Raw genomic sequence first — 17,634 nt, forward strand, 5'->3', positions numbered from 1 at the left:
TTCACCACGACGGTCTGGTACAACACCGCACCAAACCGCCTGTCCATCTCACGCTCTGTTCTACCCTCACTGCTGAACAAGACCCCGAGATACTGGAACTCCTTCTCTTGAGGCAGTACCTCTCTCCAACCAGAGGGGGCAGTCCACCATTTTTCTAGTAGAGAACCATGGCCTCAGACTTGGAGGTGCTGACTCTCATCCCAACCGATTCGCACTCGGCTGCAAACCGCCCCAGTGAGTGTTCATTATTATATACATTACATTACATGTCATTTAGCAGAAGCTTTTGTCCAAAGCGACTTACAATAAGTGCATTCAACCTGAAGGTACTAGACATAGACCATAGGAATCAAGTAAGTACAGAACTTTAAGAGCTAACTGTCATCGCTACAGGAGTGCTATATGTTAAAGAAGAAAAGAAGAAGAGCATTTTTTTATTTTTTTATTTATTTTTTTAAATATATATGTTAGGTATACACACTGGCCAAAAATACACATGCAGTAATGAAAGATATGCAGCTGGAAGGATGTTAAAGATCTTGAGCGTGGAAGTTCATTCTTGGCCTTGGGCAATTTCTGAGTGCATTCATGTTGTAGGAGACCACGCTGTAGATCCAGAACATGTTGGAATGATTACATACAGTATCTCTACTCAATCTAAACTGGATATCCTCTAACCTGGGAAAGCCTCTTTACTTCCAAGGAAGAGTTTGCACAGCCTAAGTGGAAGAAAAAGGATGCATGAGGATTGATTTTTGAGGAAGTTGTTTAATAAAACAATACCAAAACTCCATCCACTTGTCTGGACTAAGGCCTGGTTTACACTGCCAAGACACAAAACTCTGCTCAAAACTGCTAACGTCACGTAGGAGTTTATGGCATACAATCGAATTCAACACACTTAAGCCTCACCATATGCACGCAAATTTCCTCCCAAAAACGCTCGTCTAAACGTAGAATAAAAAGTGAAGACGCGAGGCCACTTTTGCTACTTCTGATCAGTATTTGGTAGTGAATGGCAATCAATCACAAATGACAATCTGTGACCTGGTGGAGATCTTTATTACATGTCAGTCTCTCACTCATCTCTGATGTCCACAAATCTCCAAAAGAATAGTTTAAAAAGGTGGATGTGATCCAAAGGTCTCTAAAGTGTTGGGGATGTTTTTTCCATTCATGCTGCTGCTGCGTCTGTAGAGAACAGGAAGTGATCAGCTCAGAGTTTAAGTGTTGCACGAAGATATTCATATGAACTCAGTCATAAATAAAACATTTGTCACTGAAAAAAGAAAGCATTGCCCTTTCCTTCAGGTCTGTAATAAATTAAAATGAACTTTGGGTAAACATTTGTCAGTGGAATACTCGATAAGTGACAAACATGGAGACCTAAATGTCTGGAATGTTCCTCTGATGCCCTGAAGGTGGAGAAATGAATAAAGGTTTTATGTTAATTAGAGATCTAAATGTCAGTCTGCAGACGGGAAGGCTTTGCTGGAAGGATTTATTTCTTTACTGCTGCTTTTACACCTAACCTGTGTGTTTGTTCTGGTTTGGTTCAATCAGGGTGAGAAAGTCTAGTTCTAGTTGGACTCTAATGTAGAGAAACCACGGGGATGTGAAACTGTAAAAAAAGGTGTGTCTAAAAACTAGATAAAAACAGTAAATCTGAAGGAAATGATCTTGCTGCATGGACAGATAATTTACCTTGACAAGATTCCTTAAAAGATTGTTAAATCTAGAAATAAGCATGTTGAACACTTTAAATAAGAAATTAACTCTGAAAACAAGATAAATTAAAGCTGCAAGCAGCGATGAACTGGCCCGAGCAGAGTGACCTGATGATTATTAGTTTAACATTAAAAAACTTTATATTTAGAAGTGTTAGATAATTTACCTTGTTTTAAGAGTTAATTTCTTATTTTAAGTGTTCAACATGCTTATTTCTAGATTTAACAATCTTGATTTAAGAAATCTTGTCAAGGTAAATTATCTGTCCATGCAGCAAGATCATTTCCCTCAGATTTACTGTTTTTTTTATCTTGTTTTTAGACTAAACACCTTTTTTGAAGTGCAAGAATAAAAGCCTACAACTACTACTACTATTAACTATTAAGTCAATTTGCTGATCATTGCAAGGAAAGTCGTCATATTACAGATATATCTAATTGTAATTGCTTCACCAGTTCCCAATATGGCGGCTGATATAATGACTTTTTTAGAATAAAAATAATATAATATAATAAATATATTTGTATAGATACAAAAATAGATGTGGATATTTCAATAATTTTCCACCAATATGAAAAATAGTATTCAGAAGGCTGCTTTCTTAAACAAATAACTTTATTTAAAAATATTTGACATTCTTATACAGTATACATATAACATATTGAATTGTCAACCAATTCCAGGAATAAAACAGAGAAAATAAAGAATAGTTTAAAAATAAAATAAAATAGATAAATTAACATCAATACTCTTTGTGTATGTTAAGTCAATTACAGAACATTTAAATAAATAAAATAAATAGCTAAATAAACATCAGTACCCTTTGTTCGGTGTCAGTCAATTACTGAAAAATGAAATAAAGAATTAAAAAAAACACAAGTAATGGCTAGATTAAATTTCTAAATCACCCTTTGCATTGTTTTTCTGCATTATAGGTTATTATAGGATCATATATTATCCATGAAACAGAGTTTTTTTTCTTTTTTTGTGGCTTTTTCTGATCCTCAGTAACAAACAGAGTGATGTGTGTGAAATATATTTTGTCTGCTGATATGTTGTTTTGCTGACGCTGCGTTATGAGTTGTTTTTTTTTGCCATGCTGTACTGAAAACAAAAATAGTGTCCATTACAGTGAAGTGAAGTGAAGTGAATGGTAGTAAATATATCCTGTAATATTACAGTTCAAGACACCTCGATATTTATGACACATGAGGTTTACTTGCACTCTGGACAATAAACACTCATGATCAATATTTTTTTTGAGGGTGTTGCGACAACAGGAAAGATGAATGAACACATTAGGAGCAGTAAAGTGCACATGAGTGGCTGAAACTGACAATTAGCAAGGACGATCTTATATCTGAGCTGCCAGAGGGACGAGAAGAGTGATTCATGATACGGTTTCCTTTTTGTACCAGACATTAACTGCTGAGAAAATGTCACCATATACAGTATGTGATTATATACTGCAGGTCATTGTGTGTATTACTAAAAGCTTTTATGATACTTAAAAGGAGCAGATTTCTACTTTTCACAGTGTATCAACATGTCAAAGATCCATCTGGTTTCACAATGCCAAACAAATGTAACAAGAGTTTAATATTTGAAAAGATAAATTAGGAGATTTGTATGGGCTGAAATATGAGCCACCAGAAACTGAATTAGAATTATTTATATTTGAATTTGAGTTGCTTAACTTGAATCATTGCATTGAAAAACTGAATCTGAATTGTAATTTGAAATTAAATGTATTAGTTTGGAACTGAACATTCATTCACATTCTCACAATTCAAATTCAGTTTGCAAAACGAAACTGAAATTGAATTGTGAGAATTTAATGTTCAGTTCCTAACTAATACATTTAATTTCAAATTACAACTCAGATTCAGTTTTTCAATGCAATGATTCCAATTATAAAATACAAATTCAAATTATGTGATTCAATATTCAAACAATGGAGAGACTCACATATAGACTAAAAACTAAGGAAGACTCATCTTCTAAAGGCTGGGATAAATGGTTGTTCTATATGTCAAAAAAGGAAGAAATGTAAAATATTGTTTATATGTAATGTGGAGTGCCCCCCAACAGGCACTGTTCCCCTTTAATTTCCCCACTTTATATCTTTCTCTCTAACTTTCTCTCTCTTTGACTATACTCTATATAAAACCAATAAAAGAAAGTTAAAAAAAAATAATTATGTGATTCAAATTCAATGTTTTAATGCAATTATTCAAGTTAAGCAATTCAAACTCAAATATAAATAATTCAGATTCAGTTTCTGGTGGCACATATTTCAGCCCATAGATTTGCCATCACAGTTCTAAACTCCACTGGTGGAGTAAAAGTATTTTGTTATCTTCAACTTCTCTGCACTGAAAGAAAACTCAAGAATTTGTATTGTGAATCAGCTTTTTTCGAACCTGGTCTCACAGGAATCCATGAAATAGCCACGGATTCACTTAACTCAAAATCTGTGGAATAGCCACGGAATCACTCAAAGTTCGGTGAAACTGACACGGATTTTGCTACAATGCAAGTTAATGACAGTCATATCCCGTGGCTATTCCATGGATATTTGTTCCTATTGGTTTGTTCCAAGTCACGTGACTTTCAAGGTTCAGGCGGTCAGAACAAAAAACATGGCGGACAGTTCTCTCATTTTTAGTGAAAAAATCAATATATTGACTTAGTTTCTGCATAAAAATGGATTTTGATCACATTTCTAGCGAGAAACATATGTTTTATTTTCTAAATATTCACTCAGTGAATGTACATAATCACTTTGTATGTTGGAATAGCCACGGGATATGACTGTCATTAACTTGCATTGTAGCCAAATCCGTATCAGTTTCACGGAAATTTGAGTGATTCCATGGCTATTCCACGGATTCCTGTGAGACCATGTTGCCTGATATCCTGCAGTTTAGTAAATATTCCTCCTCTCTCTCTCTCTCTCTCTCTCAGGTTGGGGATGGAGCACGACGGCCAGGGGAACCGCTGCGGGGACGAGACGGCGATGGGCAGCGTGATGGCTCCTCTGGTGCAGGCGGCCTTCCATCGCTACCACTGGTCCATGTGCAGCGGACAGGAGCTGAAGAGATACATCCAGTGAGTTCATGTGTTCACTTTACACTCACACAACCTGAGTGGGCGTTCACAAACAAACAAACATCGTAGGAGTGGAACGGTTCAATGCATCATGCAAAAGAGCAGGAGAGCATAGTGAACTTGATACTGCTGCTGCCTTTTATATCCTAGCAGTGGGTTTAGGTCTGCAGGGATGAAGCCTAAAAGAATGACATTTATGATTTTTATTTCTATTTTATTTGATAGGGACAATGCAGTTAACATACACTGTAATAAATTATTCTGTAGTCATTTCATTTTACTTAATATATTTGATAAAATGTATTAAATATAAATGCGTCCTTGGTTTTGAGGCAGTTGTTTAAGTAACTTTAATATAAAAATGTTTGAGATAGAATCTACTTATTTCACTTCATTCACCACTTTAAATCTCATAAATCTGCACATTTTTTTCTCGTAGATTTGCCACTTTAATCTCGTCAACTTTTTTACCATTTATTTGAGATTTTTTGGTCACAAATTTGAGAATTTTTTTTTCGACAAATTTGTAACTTTTTATACCGTTAATTTGAGATTTTTTCTCATAAGCTTGTTTTGACCACATTAAATATAATCATTTAATTGACAGTCATTTCCTGTTAAGTTGTTATTAACTCAACTTGTAACGTAGTTAGATTTAATTAATAATATTGCGTGCAATCTGTTTCCTCAATTTTATTGACAAGCTATTGTTTATCTTTTTTTACAGTGTAGATACAGGACATGCATCCGATGTGCTGCATATAGAGATATAGCTTCAGCTAATTTATTAACTCCTGTCTCTAGTTGGGCTTTTACAACTACATACAAAATCACAATACTATAAAAATACAATAAACAATTACCCCATCTACAAAACAGAATAAAATTAGAAACAATTACAATATACATTTACCCTGAGAAAAAATTAATAAATAAATAAACCTTGTATAAATATAGCTTAGAGTTTAAGATCCTCATTAATCTATACAATAAGGAGAAATAAAGAAAAGAGAGTATTATAACTACACTATGTAACTATGTTTTTATGTAAGTAAGGTGAAGAGAGGTGGATACCAAGGTATCAATTCGAAAACTAGAATTGAAGAAAACATTTTCGTTAACTGAAACAAACATAGAAACTATTGTGTATTGTGAGGTTACAAAACTAACCAAAATTAAAGTGAAAATGTCTTGTGTCTCTGTGAAATCTATTTCATCTATCTGGTTTTATGACTTAATAAACTTATTGGGGCTGAGATGGATCAGACAAAGGAAATAAAGGAACATTTATTGTGACTTTTTTGAATCTGGCACCCAAAAAATACCCCATTACAAAAACTAAAACTAACACTAAAAACAAAAGAAAACTAAACTAAAACAAAGCATTTTCCAAAAAATAAAAACTAATTAAAACTAGCAAACTCACTTTAAAAAACAAATTAAAACTAACTGAATTTGAAAACAAAAAATCACAACAAAATTAAAACCAAAACTAATGAAAAAAACCCAAAACTTTTATAACCTTGGTGGATACCAACTTAATTGTTCCCAAATGTGACATCATAAACTTGCAGCTGAAGTTCAGGATGTTTCCCCAAACCGCTGAAGCTGTTCGATGCACTTCAGCATTTTGAAAAATGTCGCCTTAATTAAAACAGCATCATGCCATCTTGGAACAGGTCATTGAGTTTTTCACTCAGCTGAACAAGAATCAATTCCTAACAGGGAAGGTTCAGTGGAGCGTGGAAGCCAGAGAACCGACAGGATGTTAAAGGAGACGACAATGGCAATGTGCAGTCAATCCCTATACAGGACAATGATTTTGTAGAGCAGCTTGCGGCTATTTAAAGTGGACACAATGCAGAGAAAAATCAATGTATGGTATGAAAAGTGTAACTGCTAATGTCTGATAACGCTGTGAGGCAGCTGCAACAAAATATATGAGGTGATTAAATTCATTTTACACTTTTAAAAAAGACTTTTTCTCAGCGAGGTTTGGTTAAAAAACTGCCTTATATAAAAAAAACTTTATGGGCTGGATTTGCCAGTACATCAGTGGTTTGAATGGTTAATTCCACATTCTGTAATAATTCATCAGTGCAACAGCAATCTGGCCACAGAGTTTCTACTCTGCCAATTTTAAATGACTCTCTATGAAACGTAGCACTTCCTGCAGATGTTTTACAATCAAAGCCTGAGTAGCTGGAAGGCTTTTAATTTGAAACATCTGTTCAGAAGGAGTCGAGTTTCAGTTTTACACTGATAACAACAATAGTAGAATAAATTGGAACCGCTTAGTGAATTAAAACAGTATTTTAACTAGAAATAGAAACTCCAGTGACTTCTCACAGGACTGTGTTGCTCTTCTGATGGATTTAACGTTGTACAATATACTATATGCTTAATTTATCAAGGTAAATAAATACATACAGAGAAGCTGTTTGAATCAACAGTAGCACCAAGAGCACCAAGAGCCTCATACCTGGAATACATTAGACCAGGTCCAGATAGAAACCCAGTGTACCTAGAATGCTCAAACCTTGACTAGATTATCTCAGAGAGGCTAAACAATCTTTAAAACACAGTTTCTCATTTGTGAAAATGCAATAAAGGCAGCTTTGACTGCTTTTTTCATACCTGGACCATGTTAGACCAGATCCAGTTTGAAAACTACCGTGCCTAGACTGCTGAAATATGAACTATATTATCTCAGAGAGGCTAAAGACTCTTTAAAACACTGTTTCTGTACAACAGTGAGGCTGAAATATGGTTCAATATACTCCTGAAGCAGAGAAACAAGTGATAAAGGTGTCTCTAAGATAAACACATTGTCACTCTGCAGTCGAGGTAAATAAAGGCGCCAGGACACAAATCCATTTCAGAAAATAACACTTTAAATGTGCAATGTTTATGTAAGTTTAAAACATTCAAAGATGACAAATATTACAACAGAATGTGAAGCAGTAACAGTTGACACTGTTGGGAATGAAGGATGCCTCTTTTATGAATAAAGGATACACAGGGCGTCAAATATGTAAATAAAAGGGCGTTATTATAAATGCTATCCCTCCCATAAAGATATCAAATATGTAGGGATGAACGTGAGTGACACGGTTCAAAAGTGTGGTAAGATGGCTATCAGAATTATTAATAATTATCATAAATGATTATTAATAATAAGAAATTATATGACTTGTCATAGCTCGTTGGGGGCACCATCTGTAAAACAGAAAATATAGCCAATTCACCTAAATCAGTCTCATAAAGTTACTAAACTATCCATTTGGAACACTCATGATTAACCCTTTGATGCACAACATGGTCTAAAGTGACCCGACTGAGTTTATAATTTTCTATATCTTTGCAATAAATTAATTTCATCATTCAGTATTGCAGGTTTTCCTCAATCAACTTGTTTTTGATCATCATACATCCTCATTTTATGTTTTCATTTCTTATTTTTGAATAAAAACCCTTTTTGTATCACTAATACTGCTTCTAATGCACAACGTGGGTCAAAAATTTCATTATGGGGTATTGTGTGTATAATTTTAAGGAAAAACAAATTTAATCAATTTTGGAATAAGGCTGAAACATAAAAAAATGAAGAAAAAGTGAAGCGCTGTGAATACCTACCAGATACACTGTATGTGTGACAAAATGATACATAAACATGTTAAATATATTAAATATAAGAGTGTGGAAAGTAACTATTTGAAACAAATTACTATTATTATAGTATTAGGTCATTTAATTTTAAATCAAATTCGGATGAATGAGTCATTTTTGACCCATGTTGTTCATTAGAAGGGTTGTCCATATGTTGTGCATCAAAGGGTTAATTATGAATATAATTATAATCAAATTACCATATTAATATTTAGTAGTAGTTGAAGGAATCGTGAATTCTTGTCACAGAAGAGGTTGGCATATTGTCCACAGTGTACAACATTAAATAGACAGTATTTATAATCAAAATGTATTTATTCTAAATAACAAGTAACAGAGTTATCTCTGCTGGAGGAAGCTAATCTTTCCTGGGGAGCATCTGTCTCTGTCTGACTGCACACACTGTTACACATGTTTTGTGGAGCATGTCTCCAGGGATTACACATTACCCTTGTAACATCTTTAATTAACAAGGTGGCAATATAGAGTGTGTGTGTTTTATTTCCTTGCAGGACGTACGACTGTCTCCTGGACGACCCCTTCAAACACGACTGGCCTCAGCTGCCTGAACTTCCCGGCATCAACTACTCCATGGACGAGCAGTGTCGCTTTGACTTCGGAGTGGGCTACAAGATCTGCACCTCAGTGAGTAACGCTCTTAGGCTCCCAATTAATAATAGTAATAATAATGATGATGCATTTTATTCATAGGCGCCTTTCATGACTCTAAAGGTCGCCTTACAATAAACAATTAAAAATAAAACAATAATAATAAAAACGGCAATGGCAGTAATAATAAACAACAACTAGAAAATTTGCTCTGGGGAAATTCTGAAAGGGCCACAGGGGCTACTGCCGGTGTGTGTACACTATGATGAGATTCTTCAGAGATTTCAAACTATGCCCTTTAACCTCAAAATGTGTATGTGTGTGTGTGTGTGTGTGTGTATGTGTGTGTGTGTGTGTGCGCGTGTGTTTGAAGCATGTGTATGCATGTGTGAGGAGTGTGCGCGCTTACGCGCATGTGTGTGTGTGTGTATCTGTAACTGTAATCACATCAAAGGCAATCAGATCAAAGCAATCAACAGAATTAACGGCCACCACCTGTTAATGTTCTTGAACAGTGACAGCAGCCAGAGGTGGACAGACTGGAATTTCTGGCCTCGAACAGAAAGCATTTTTGGTAAAACCATAATACCTATCATTGATCCGACTTCACTTTGAGCGTCCTGAGTTCTCCCTGAACGTCTATATATATGTTGGGTTTTTTTCAGAAAAATGAAAAAATAGCTTTGTTAGAGCGATCTAAAAAAACTGTTACATCTCCCTTTTTCAGAAATCTTCCTGCGTTTTTAATATGGGAGCCAATGAGGCTGTTGGTGCGTGTTGGTGGCGCATCTGTGCGTCTTACGCCCAAACTATAACTCTGACAGCTTTACCAGAGGATTGGGAGTGAGAAGACAAATTTTCCTACATTTCTATGTATAAATTATTTCTGTAGAGTGGAATTTGCGGCCTGGAGCACAGTTTTCAAATTTATTTTTTGACAGTTTTTTCTCTCCCTCTACACTCTGGTGATGATGTCACAAACTGTGACACGAACATTCCGTGCAATACACACCCATTATAATCTCAGAATTTCTCCAAAAATGATCATGGTCATTGAACAGGGATTGATAAAAAACTATATGACATATCGAAACGTGGATTGATATACCGATACACAAGACTTGTGTCTACTGTTTAAAGTTTAAATGGAGTCTCTAGGTGAAATTATGCCGGAGAAGTAGACGTTTAAAAATCTCCAATTATTGTTCTTTTTCGCTCATTTTTTTTCGGCTGTCCCATTCATTTCAATACAAAATTTTGGAAGGGGTGAAGAGGAGTGAAGCAGAGGAGGTCCTGAGTTTACAGCAGGGTGTGAAGGTTTGAAGGAGCTCAGTGAGGTATGAGGGTGAAGGTTGTGGAGGCTTTGAATGTGACGAGGAGGATCTTGAAGTCAATATGGAGGTGGATCGGGAGCCAATGAAGCTGTGTGAGGACGGAGTGATGTGCTGTTGATCGACTTCTGGAAATGAAGCGTGCGGCCAAATTTTGGACTAATTGCAGTTTATTGAGGGATTTCTGTGGCAGACCATGTAGAAGAGTATTACAGTAATGGAGTCAGGATGTGACAAGGGTGTTGACCAGTATGGAGGTGCTATTATGGGAGAGAAACGGGCGAAGGAGATTGATATTGCGAAGATGAAAGTATGCAGATGGGGTGATGTTATTGATATGGGCTGTGAAGGAGAGGGGGCTGTCCAGGATGATGCCCAGACCTTTGACCTGAGGGGAGGGATGGACAGGGCTGTTATTATCAATGTGCAGTGAGAAACTGTTGGATTTAGATCATGGGTCTCAAACTAGCGGCCCGCGGGCCAATCGCAGTCTTTTTTTGTGGTCATTTTGTGTCTTTTTTTGTGTCATTTTGTGTCTTTTTTAAGTTATTTAGGTTTTTTTCTGACTTTATACACAACACAAAAAAGCGCAAAAACTCACGCATGTAAATGACAATATATTGAGTCCAGAAAAAAACTATCGTGTCCATTTTTATATATTGAACAATAAGTCGATATAGTAATTATTGTGACAGGCCTAGAATCCATTCCCTCTCAAAGATCAGATGAAGAAGAGCGGAGATCTGGTGAGATTTTAACAGAAAGACGTGCAGGAGATGATAACGACCACCTTCCCACAAACTAACTTTGAAATATGAGCAGACTGGTACAAGCAGAATCAGACGCTGGATTAGTGAGCTCTTCAAACGAGACATCTGCTGAATTTACCTGAGTCACACCTGTTATCCTGCTAGTTCTCTGCAGATGGCACGCTGATAAATATTCATTCACTATTTTCTGTCATCAGTGCAACCTTTCTTCTTCTTTTACTGGTCACTTTGATCTACCCTGGCTTATAATTGATGTCATATTTCCTAATTAAAGCCTTGATCTAACAGAAATAAAAAGTTCTATCAGTTTATCTATTACAACTTTTTTACAGTTACATTTTCAGCCTTTATTTTGTCAGATATTTGACAAAATGATAACGAATGTTTAGAAGGAGTTCTTTTGAAGAGGAAGTTTTTCATCCAAGCTTGAAAAGTGAGTAAAGTTTGAAAGCTCCTGGTGTGGAATTGACTGTGTAATTGTCATGCAGGAAGCATCATGGCCCTTCAACAGGAGCACTTTCTGTCATTTATCAGGATCTTACAGGGGATGAGTCACCTCGCATCGACAAAGCTCTTGACTTAAAATCAGGCTCGACATTTCTTAGAAAGCCTTTTGTATCCGACAGGAAAGTTTGGTCAGTTTGCTCTGTCTGAGCTTTAAAACCCTCCTGATGTTAATCTCAGTCGACCCAGAGAGATTTGGTCCCAATTTGCTCTTTTGTCAAATTATACTGAAGAGCAGTTTTTGGTCCTTATTATATGTGATAATCTTCTCAGTCCAGCCACTTTGTAGGTCAATTTACTTTTTCTTCATCAGCTCAGGATATGATAAAACTTCAGCAGTCATCTTTTTTTCCAAAGCTATTAACTGGTAGAAGAAGTGTGAGAAAAATGAAGAGCGACTCCTTGGCGTGTCTGTGTTAGCTTTAATTTAGAGAACTCTATTGATGATCCCAGTTTTGAAAAACTTGATTCATGTCGCAAAGATGATTTGCTCTGTATTGCGGCACATTTTGACATCACTGCACAAAAATATGGTGTTAAAATGGATATCAAAAATAAAGTCCTAGAAAAACTAATTGAGTTAAAGGTCCTTGCAGTTAGCCCAGCCTCAGCTGGAGGTTTGTGAGTTTGATGAAAAAGAGGAACTGGCCACGTCAGGTTCCTCCAGCAACTCTGCCTCGTTTTGAGCCTTGTTAGTGACCTGTCAATCAAAGGTAGCCCCGCCCCAAATCATACGATTCTTTATCTTCTGTTTTCTTCTAAATGGGGCCATTATTTACACTATTAACATCAGATTGTCTTGAAGAAGATTTTTTACTAGTGATTGAGACCATAGTGTTGTTCTAAAAAACATTTCTGAGGTAATAAATCAAGTGAGAAGTTTTCTTTCTTCATTTTGTATTGAAATGAATGGACCCAAATGCTTCTGCAGCCACACTTAGCGCCCCCTGCTGGAATTTTCAGTAGAATGCAGCTTTAGGCACTTCCTGGTTTGCCTCCCTGCTCAGATCAGGAGGTTGCCGCCTGGTCCAGTTGAAGCTAATTATAACTAATTGATATACAAATTAAAACCTATAATGCATCATCGTTTAGAAACGGATCATGATTTGCATGATGATGATAATCTGTTGAGCAACTTGTCACCATAACTGGAATGAAAAGTAGAACATTTTCTATTTAAAAGTCCCGTAGTAGAGATATAAATAAAAGCGTAACATAACAATCCTTAAGTGAAGTACTATTAAGTACATTTACTCTACTGCTGTACTTAAGAGCTGAAGCACTAAAGTGAATTAACTTGTTTAACTTCCACTCGTGGCCATTAGCCTTCTCACCCTCTCACACTGTCAAATGAATAAGTCACTCCTCACTGATTTTTATTCAAACTGCTGTAAATATCTCTGCTGGATCTGTTCTGAAGAGTCCAACACGACAGAAGAACACAATGTTTATTTCCAGTGAATGTTTCTAATATTCATAATATAATTAGTATTGATTCATGCTTAATTGATTATGATTATACATAGGCTAACCCAGCAGCCAGTGCATGCTCACTGTCATGTTAATTATAATGCAATACAAATATAATTGATTCACTTTTAGCACCTCAAATTGCACTAATCACCAATTAGTCAGGTCTGCAGATATCAGCTGCCTCTATGAAGGCTCGCCTTGTTTCTGCAGCTCCAACCTCACATAATAAATAACACAACACAAAGTCACTTATTAACCCTTTGGAGTCTTCGGCTATCTTGTCGGTTTTCATTCTGCCACTTAAAAAATCTTTACCATGCCGTGATGTTTGTATCAGTTTTTTCAGCACAACCTCACCTTTATGAGCTGATAATTATTTTTCCACTTTGACTTATTGGATCAACATTTTGAGCCCAAAAGAAACAAAAAAAACCCCAATAAAAAAATCAGATTTTAAAAATTATATACATATTTTTTCAATAATTTTCATCCTCAATGAAGAATTTTAAATCGAGTCAAATATGTAAGATCACTTCACATGGAGACGAAAAACTGCTGAGTGCAAATACATAAAGTGCCTGAAATACATGTGCAAATTAGTTTTAGTCATAGGAATAAAGTGCATAGATAAAGTTAAAGTTTCCAAATGTTGAAAAATGGTTGCAAATATAATATAAAAAAAGGTAAAATGAGGATTACATCTATTTTTTTTAAACTTTTTTATACTAAATATATGAAATCTCTTCTTTTTACTGTCACCATCAATCAAAAACTAGGCTCGATGTTGCTTCGGTTTTATATTGTGACGTCATGAAGACGTAGAATGAAGGAGAAGTAATGTGCTGGTGCTTTCATGGACTCCAGAATATTAACAAATGAATTTGACTTTTGCCACTCCACTGTCGGCAATAAGACGTTTGATTGTCTTGACGTTTATGAGAAAATTACCAATACTTCTCACTTGATTTATTGCCTCAGTAAACATTTTCCTAATTAGTTTTTGGTCTCAATATTAAGCTTCGAGTCTTTTTATAATTCATGTTGTCTGTAGGAAGCTGCAGTTCATCAGATGTTGTCGCTGGCTGTGTCCTCTAATAGGATCCATCAATCAATTCATCTAATCAATGTAACACAATTAGAGCGCTTGACAATATGAAGCAACGGGCCTCATGACAGCAACACTCTCCTAAATTATAGACATTTGTTCATAGATTGCTTTCTGTTTCATGACAAATCAGATTTACAGGTTACACTTAAATAAGGACACTGATGTCAGAATTTTACTATTTATTTCCACAATATTGGAGTTTGTTGCCGTGGCTGTGCAGCGCACGACTTCTTCATGACGTGAAAAAAAGACACAAAAATGACCAAAAAAGACACAAAATGTCTAGAAAAATAGACACAAAATGACCATAAAAGACACAGAAGAAACAAAATGACAAAAAAGAGACAAAATGACCAAAAAAATACACAACAACAGACACAAAATGACAAAAAAAGACACAAAAAAGACACAAAATTACAAAAAAGACACAAAATAACTAATAAAAAAGACACAAAAACAGACACAAAATGATGTAATGATAAATTTTACTATTTATTTCCACAATATTGGAGTTTGCTGCCGTGGCTGTGCAGTGCCGGAGCACGACTTCTTCATGACGTCAAAAAAAGACACAAAAATGACCAAAAAAGACACAAAATGTCTAGAAAAATAGACACAAAATGACCATAAAAGACACAGAAGAAACAAAATGACAAAAAAGACAACAACAGACACAAAATGACAAAAAAAGACACAAAATGACAAAAAAGACACAAAATAACAAAAAAAGACACAAAAACAGACACAAAATGACCAAAAAGGACACAGAAAAAGACACAGAAAAACACAAAAATCATGAAAAGGACTCAAAAATGGAAAAAATAGTCCAAGACTCCATAGAGTTAATAACCTAGTATATAAATATCATGATCTACAATTTATAAGAATCTAAATCTGATTATATAGTTTCATTTTTGTTTTTTATGTTATTTAAGTTAAAAACTTCTGTTTCATGACAAATCAGATTTACAGGTTACACTTAAATAAGGACACTGATGTCAGAATTTTACTATTTATTTCCACAATACTGGAGTTTGTTGTTGTGGCTCTGCCCATGTGATCAATCAATGGAAAAGCTTGACTCAGACTGGACCTGAATCCCTCTAATCCCCTCAGTATTTGATGGATATGAACATTTTTAATGAAACATATAACTAAATGTCAATACAGTCCAAGACGACAGTGGCTGAACTTGATCGATCGATCTGCTCCACACCATCACATGTGCAGAGCCACGACAGCAAACTCCAATATTGTGGAAATAAATAGTAAATTGTGACATCAGTGTCCTTACTGAGAACTGTTATTAACCAGGACAGACACAGCAAAGGTGAGCAAACACAAGAAGATAACTGCAGATCATGTCTTGATGTAAACTAATCATCAGTGAGTTCAATCTGTTTGATTATGACACAGGAAGCCTCATGCAGGAAATTATTTATCAACTGTTTCCTCTAATTTATGTTAGAATACCGGTTTGTTCTTTTTCTGTTAGTACACATTGATTTCTAGGATTCACCAATGTTTTTTTAATTTTTTGCTATTCTCTTGGTTTAGAGAAAACACAAGTTTTTAAATGAAGGAACGCCAAAACTAAAAATCAATCCTATATAATCAGATTTATATACACTACTGGTCAAAAGTTTTAGAACACACCAACTTTCCCAGAATTTAATTGAAAATTATGCAGTTTAATGTCTCAGTGTACTCTGAAATGAATGCACATTTGCAACATTTAAAATTCTTTATTGAGCATGATAGTGTTTTGAAAGTAAAAAAAAAGATTCAAAATCACCTTTTATGTTGGACTAAAGGACTAAAGAAAAGACACAAAATGACCAAAAAAAGACACAAAATGACTAAAAAAGACACAAAATGACTAAAAAAGACACAAAATGACCAAAAAAAGACACAAAATTACTTACAAAGACATGAAAATAATTCAAAATTGGACAAAACAGCCCAAGACCCCATAGAGTTAAGTTGTTAATCCACTTCTTGTTCCCTGAAAAAGGCCTACCGTACTTGTATAATTCTGAAATGTACATTATTTTTCAGTTTTGGTTAAGCTTACCTTTTTTTATTTACCTCTGGCAGTTCACCACTTACCTTTGGACCCTTTCAAGCTGTTCATTTGACTTGAACTGCTTGAATTTCAATAAAAAACTGGAAAAATTGGGGTGTTCTAAAACTTTTGACCGGTAGTGTATATATATTAGGTTATTAAACTGCAATATTTGTTAACCAGTGTCTAACAGACAATAATCAGCTGACAGATCTTTATCTGGTCACAATGGAGCCTTGTGGTGGTTCAGGCTGCCACAAAAACATTTTATAACCACATATTCCATTTATTATCCAATTACAGATGTCTTATCTGAGACACTGAACTGTGTGACACTTTAAACATGTGGTGCTGATTCTAGCTCCATACACCAACCACAGCACCACAGCTGCTGTCAGCAGGTCAACCACTGTCGTCTTGGGCTTTACTGACATTTAGTTGTATGTTTCATTAAATATGTTCATATACTGAGGGGATTAGAGGGATTCAGGTCCAGTCTGAGTCAAGCTTTTCCATTGATTGATCACATGTGCAGAGCCACGACAACAAACTCCAATATTGTGGAAATAAATAGTAAAATTCGGACATCAGTGTCCTTATTTAAGTGTAACCTGTAAATCTGATTTGTCATGAAACAGAAATCAAGTTTTTAACTTAAATAACATAAAAAACAAAAATGAAACTATATAATCAGGTTTAGATTCTTATAAATTGTAGATCATGATATTTCTATACTAGGTTATTAACTCTATGGAGTCTTGGACTATTTTTTTCCGTTTTTGAGTCCTTTTTGTGTTTTTCTGTGTCTTTTTCTGTGTCCTTTTTGGTCATTTTGTGTCTGTTTTTGTGTCTTTTTTGTTAGTTATTTTGTGTCTTTTTTTGTCATTTTGTGTCTTTTTTGTGTCTTTTTTGGTAATTTTGTGTCTGTGGTTGTGTCTTTTTTTGTTATTTTGCGTCTTTTTTTTGTCATTTTGTGTCAATTTTGGTCATTTTGTGTCTGTTGCTGTGTCTTTTTTTGGTCATTCTGTCTCTTTTTTGTCATTTTGTTTCTTCTGTGTCTTTTATGGTCATTTTGTGTCTATTTTTCTAGACATTTTGTGTCTTTTTTGGTCATTTTTGTGTCTTTTTTCGTCTTGGGCTTTACTGACATTTAGTCATATGTTTCATTAAATATGTTCATATACTGAGGGGATTTATGGGATTCAGGTCCAGTCTGAGTCAAGCTTTTCCATTGATTGATCACATGTGCAGAGCCACGACAACAAA

At 35.1% G+C, this 17,634-nt stretch overlaps 1 protein-coding gene across 1 annotated transcript in view; it reads left to right on the forward strand.

Annotated features, from left to right (window-relative positions):
* adamts3 (ADAM metallopeptidase with thrombospondin type 1 motif, 3) overlaps positions 1-17,634 on the forward strand; it is a 270,315-nt gene that overhangs the window by 171,827 nt on the left and 80,854 nt on the right. Inside the window, exons 9-10 of the mRNA XM_059338163.1 lie at positions 4,696-4,839; positions 9,021-9,153. Of these exons, the coding sequence (XP_059194146.1) occupies positions 4,696-4,839; positions 9,021-9,153 (277 nt within the window). The remainder of the gene's footprint in view (positions 1-4,695; positions 4,840-9,020; positions 9,154-17,634) is intronic.

This window comes from Centropristis striata, chromosome 7 (assembly GCF_030273125.1).
Source record: "Centropristis striata isolate RG_2023a ecotype Rhode Island chromosome 7, C.striata_1.0, whole genome shotgun sequence".
Classification (NCBI taxonomy): Eukaryota; Metazoa; Chordata; class Actinopteri; order Perciformes; family Serranidae; genus Centropristis; species Centropristis striata.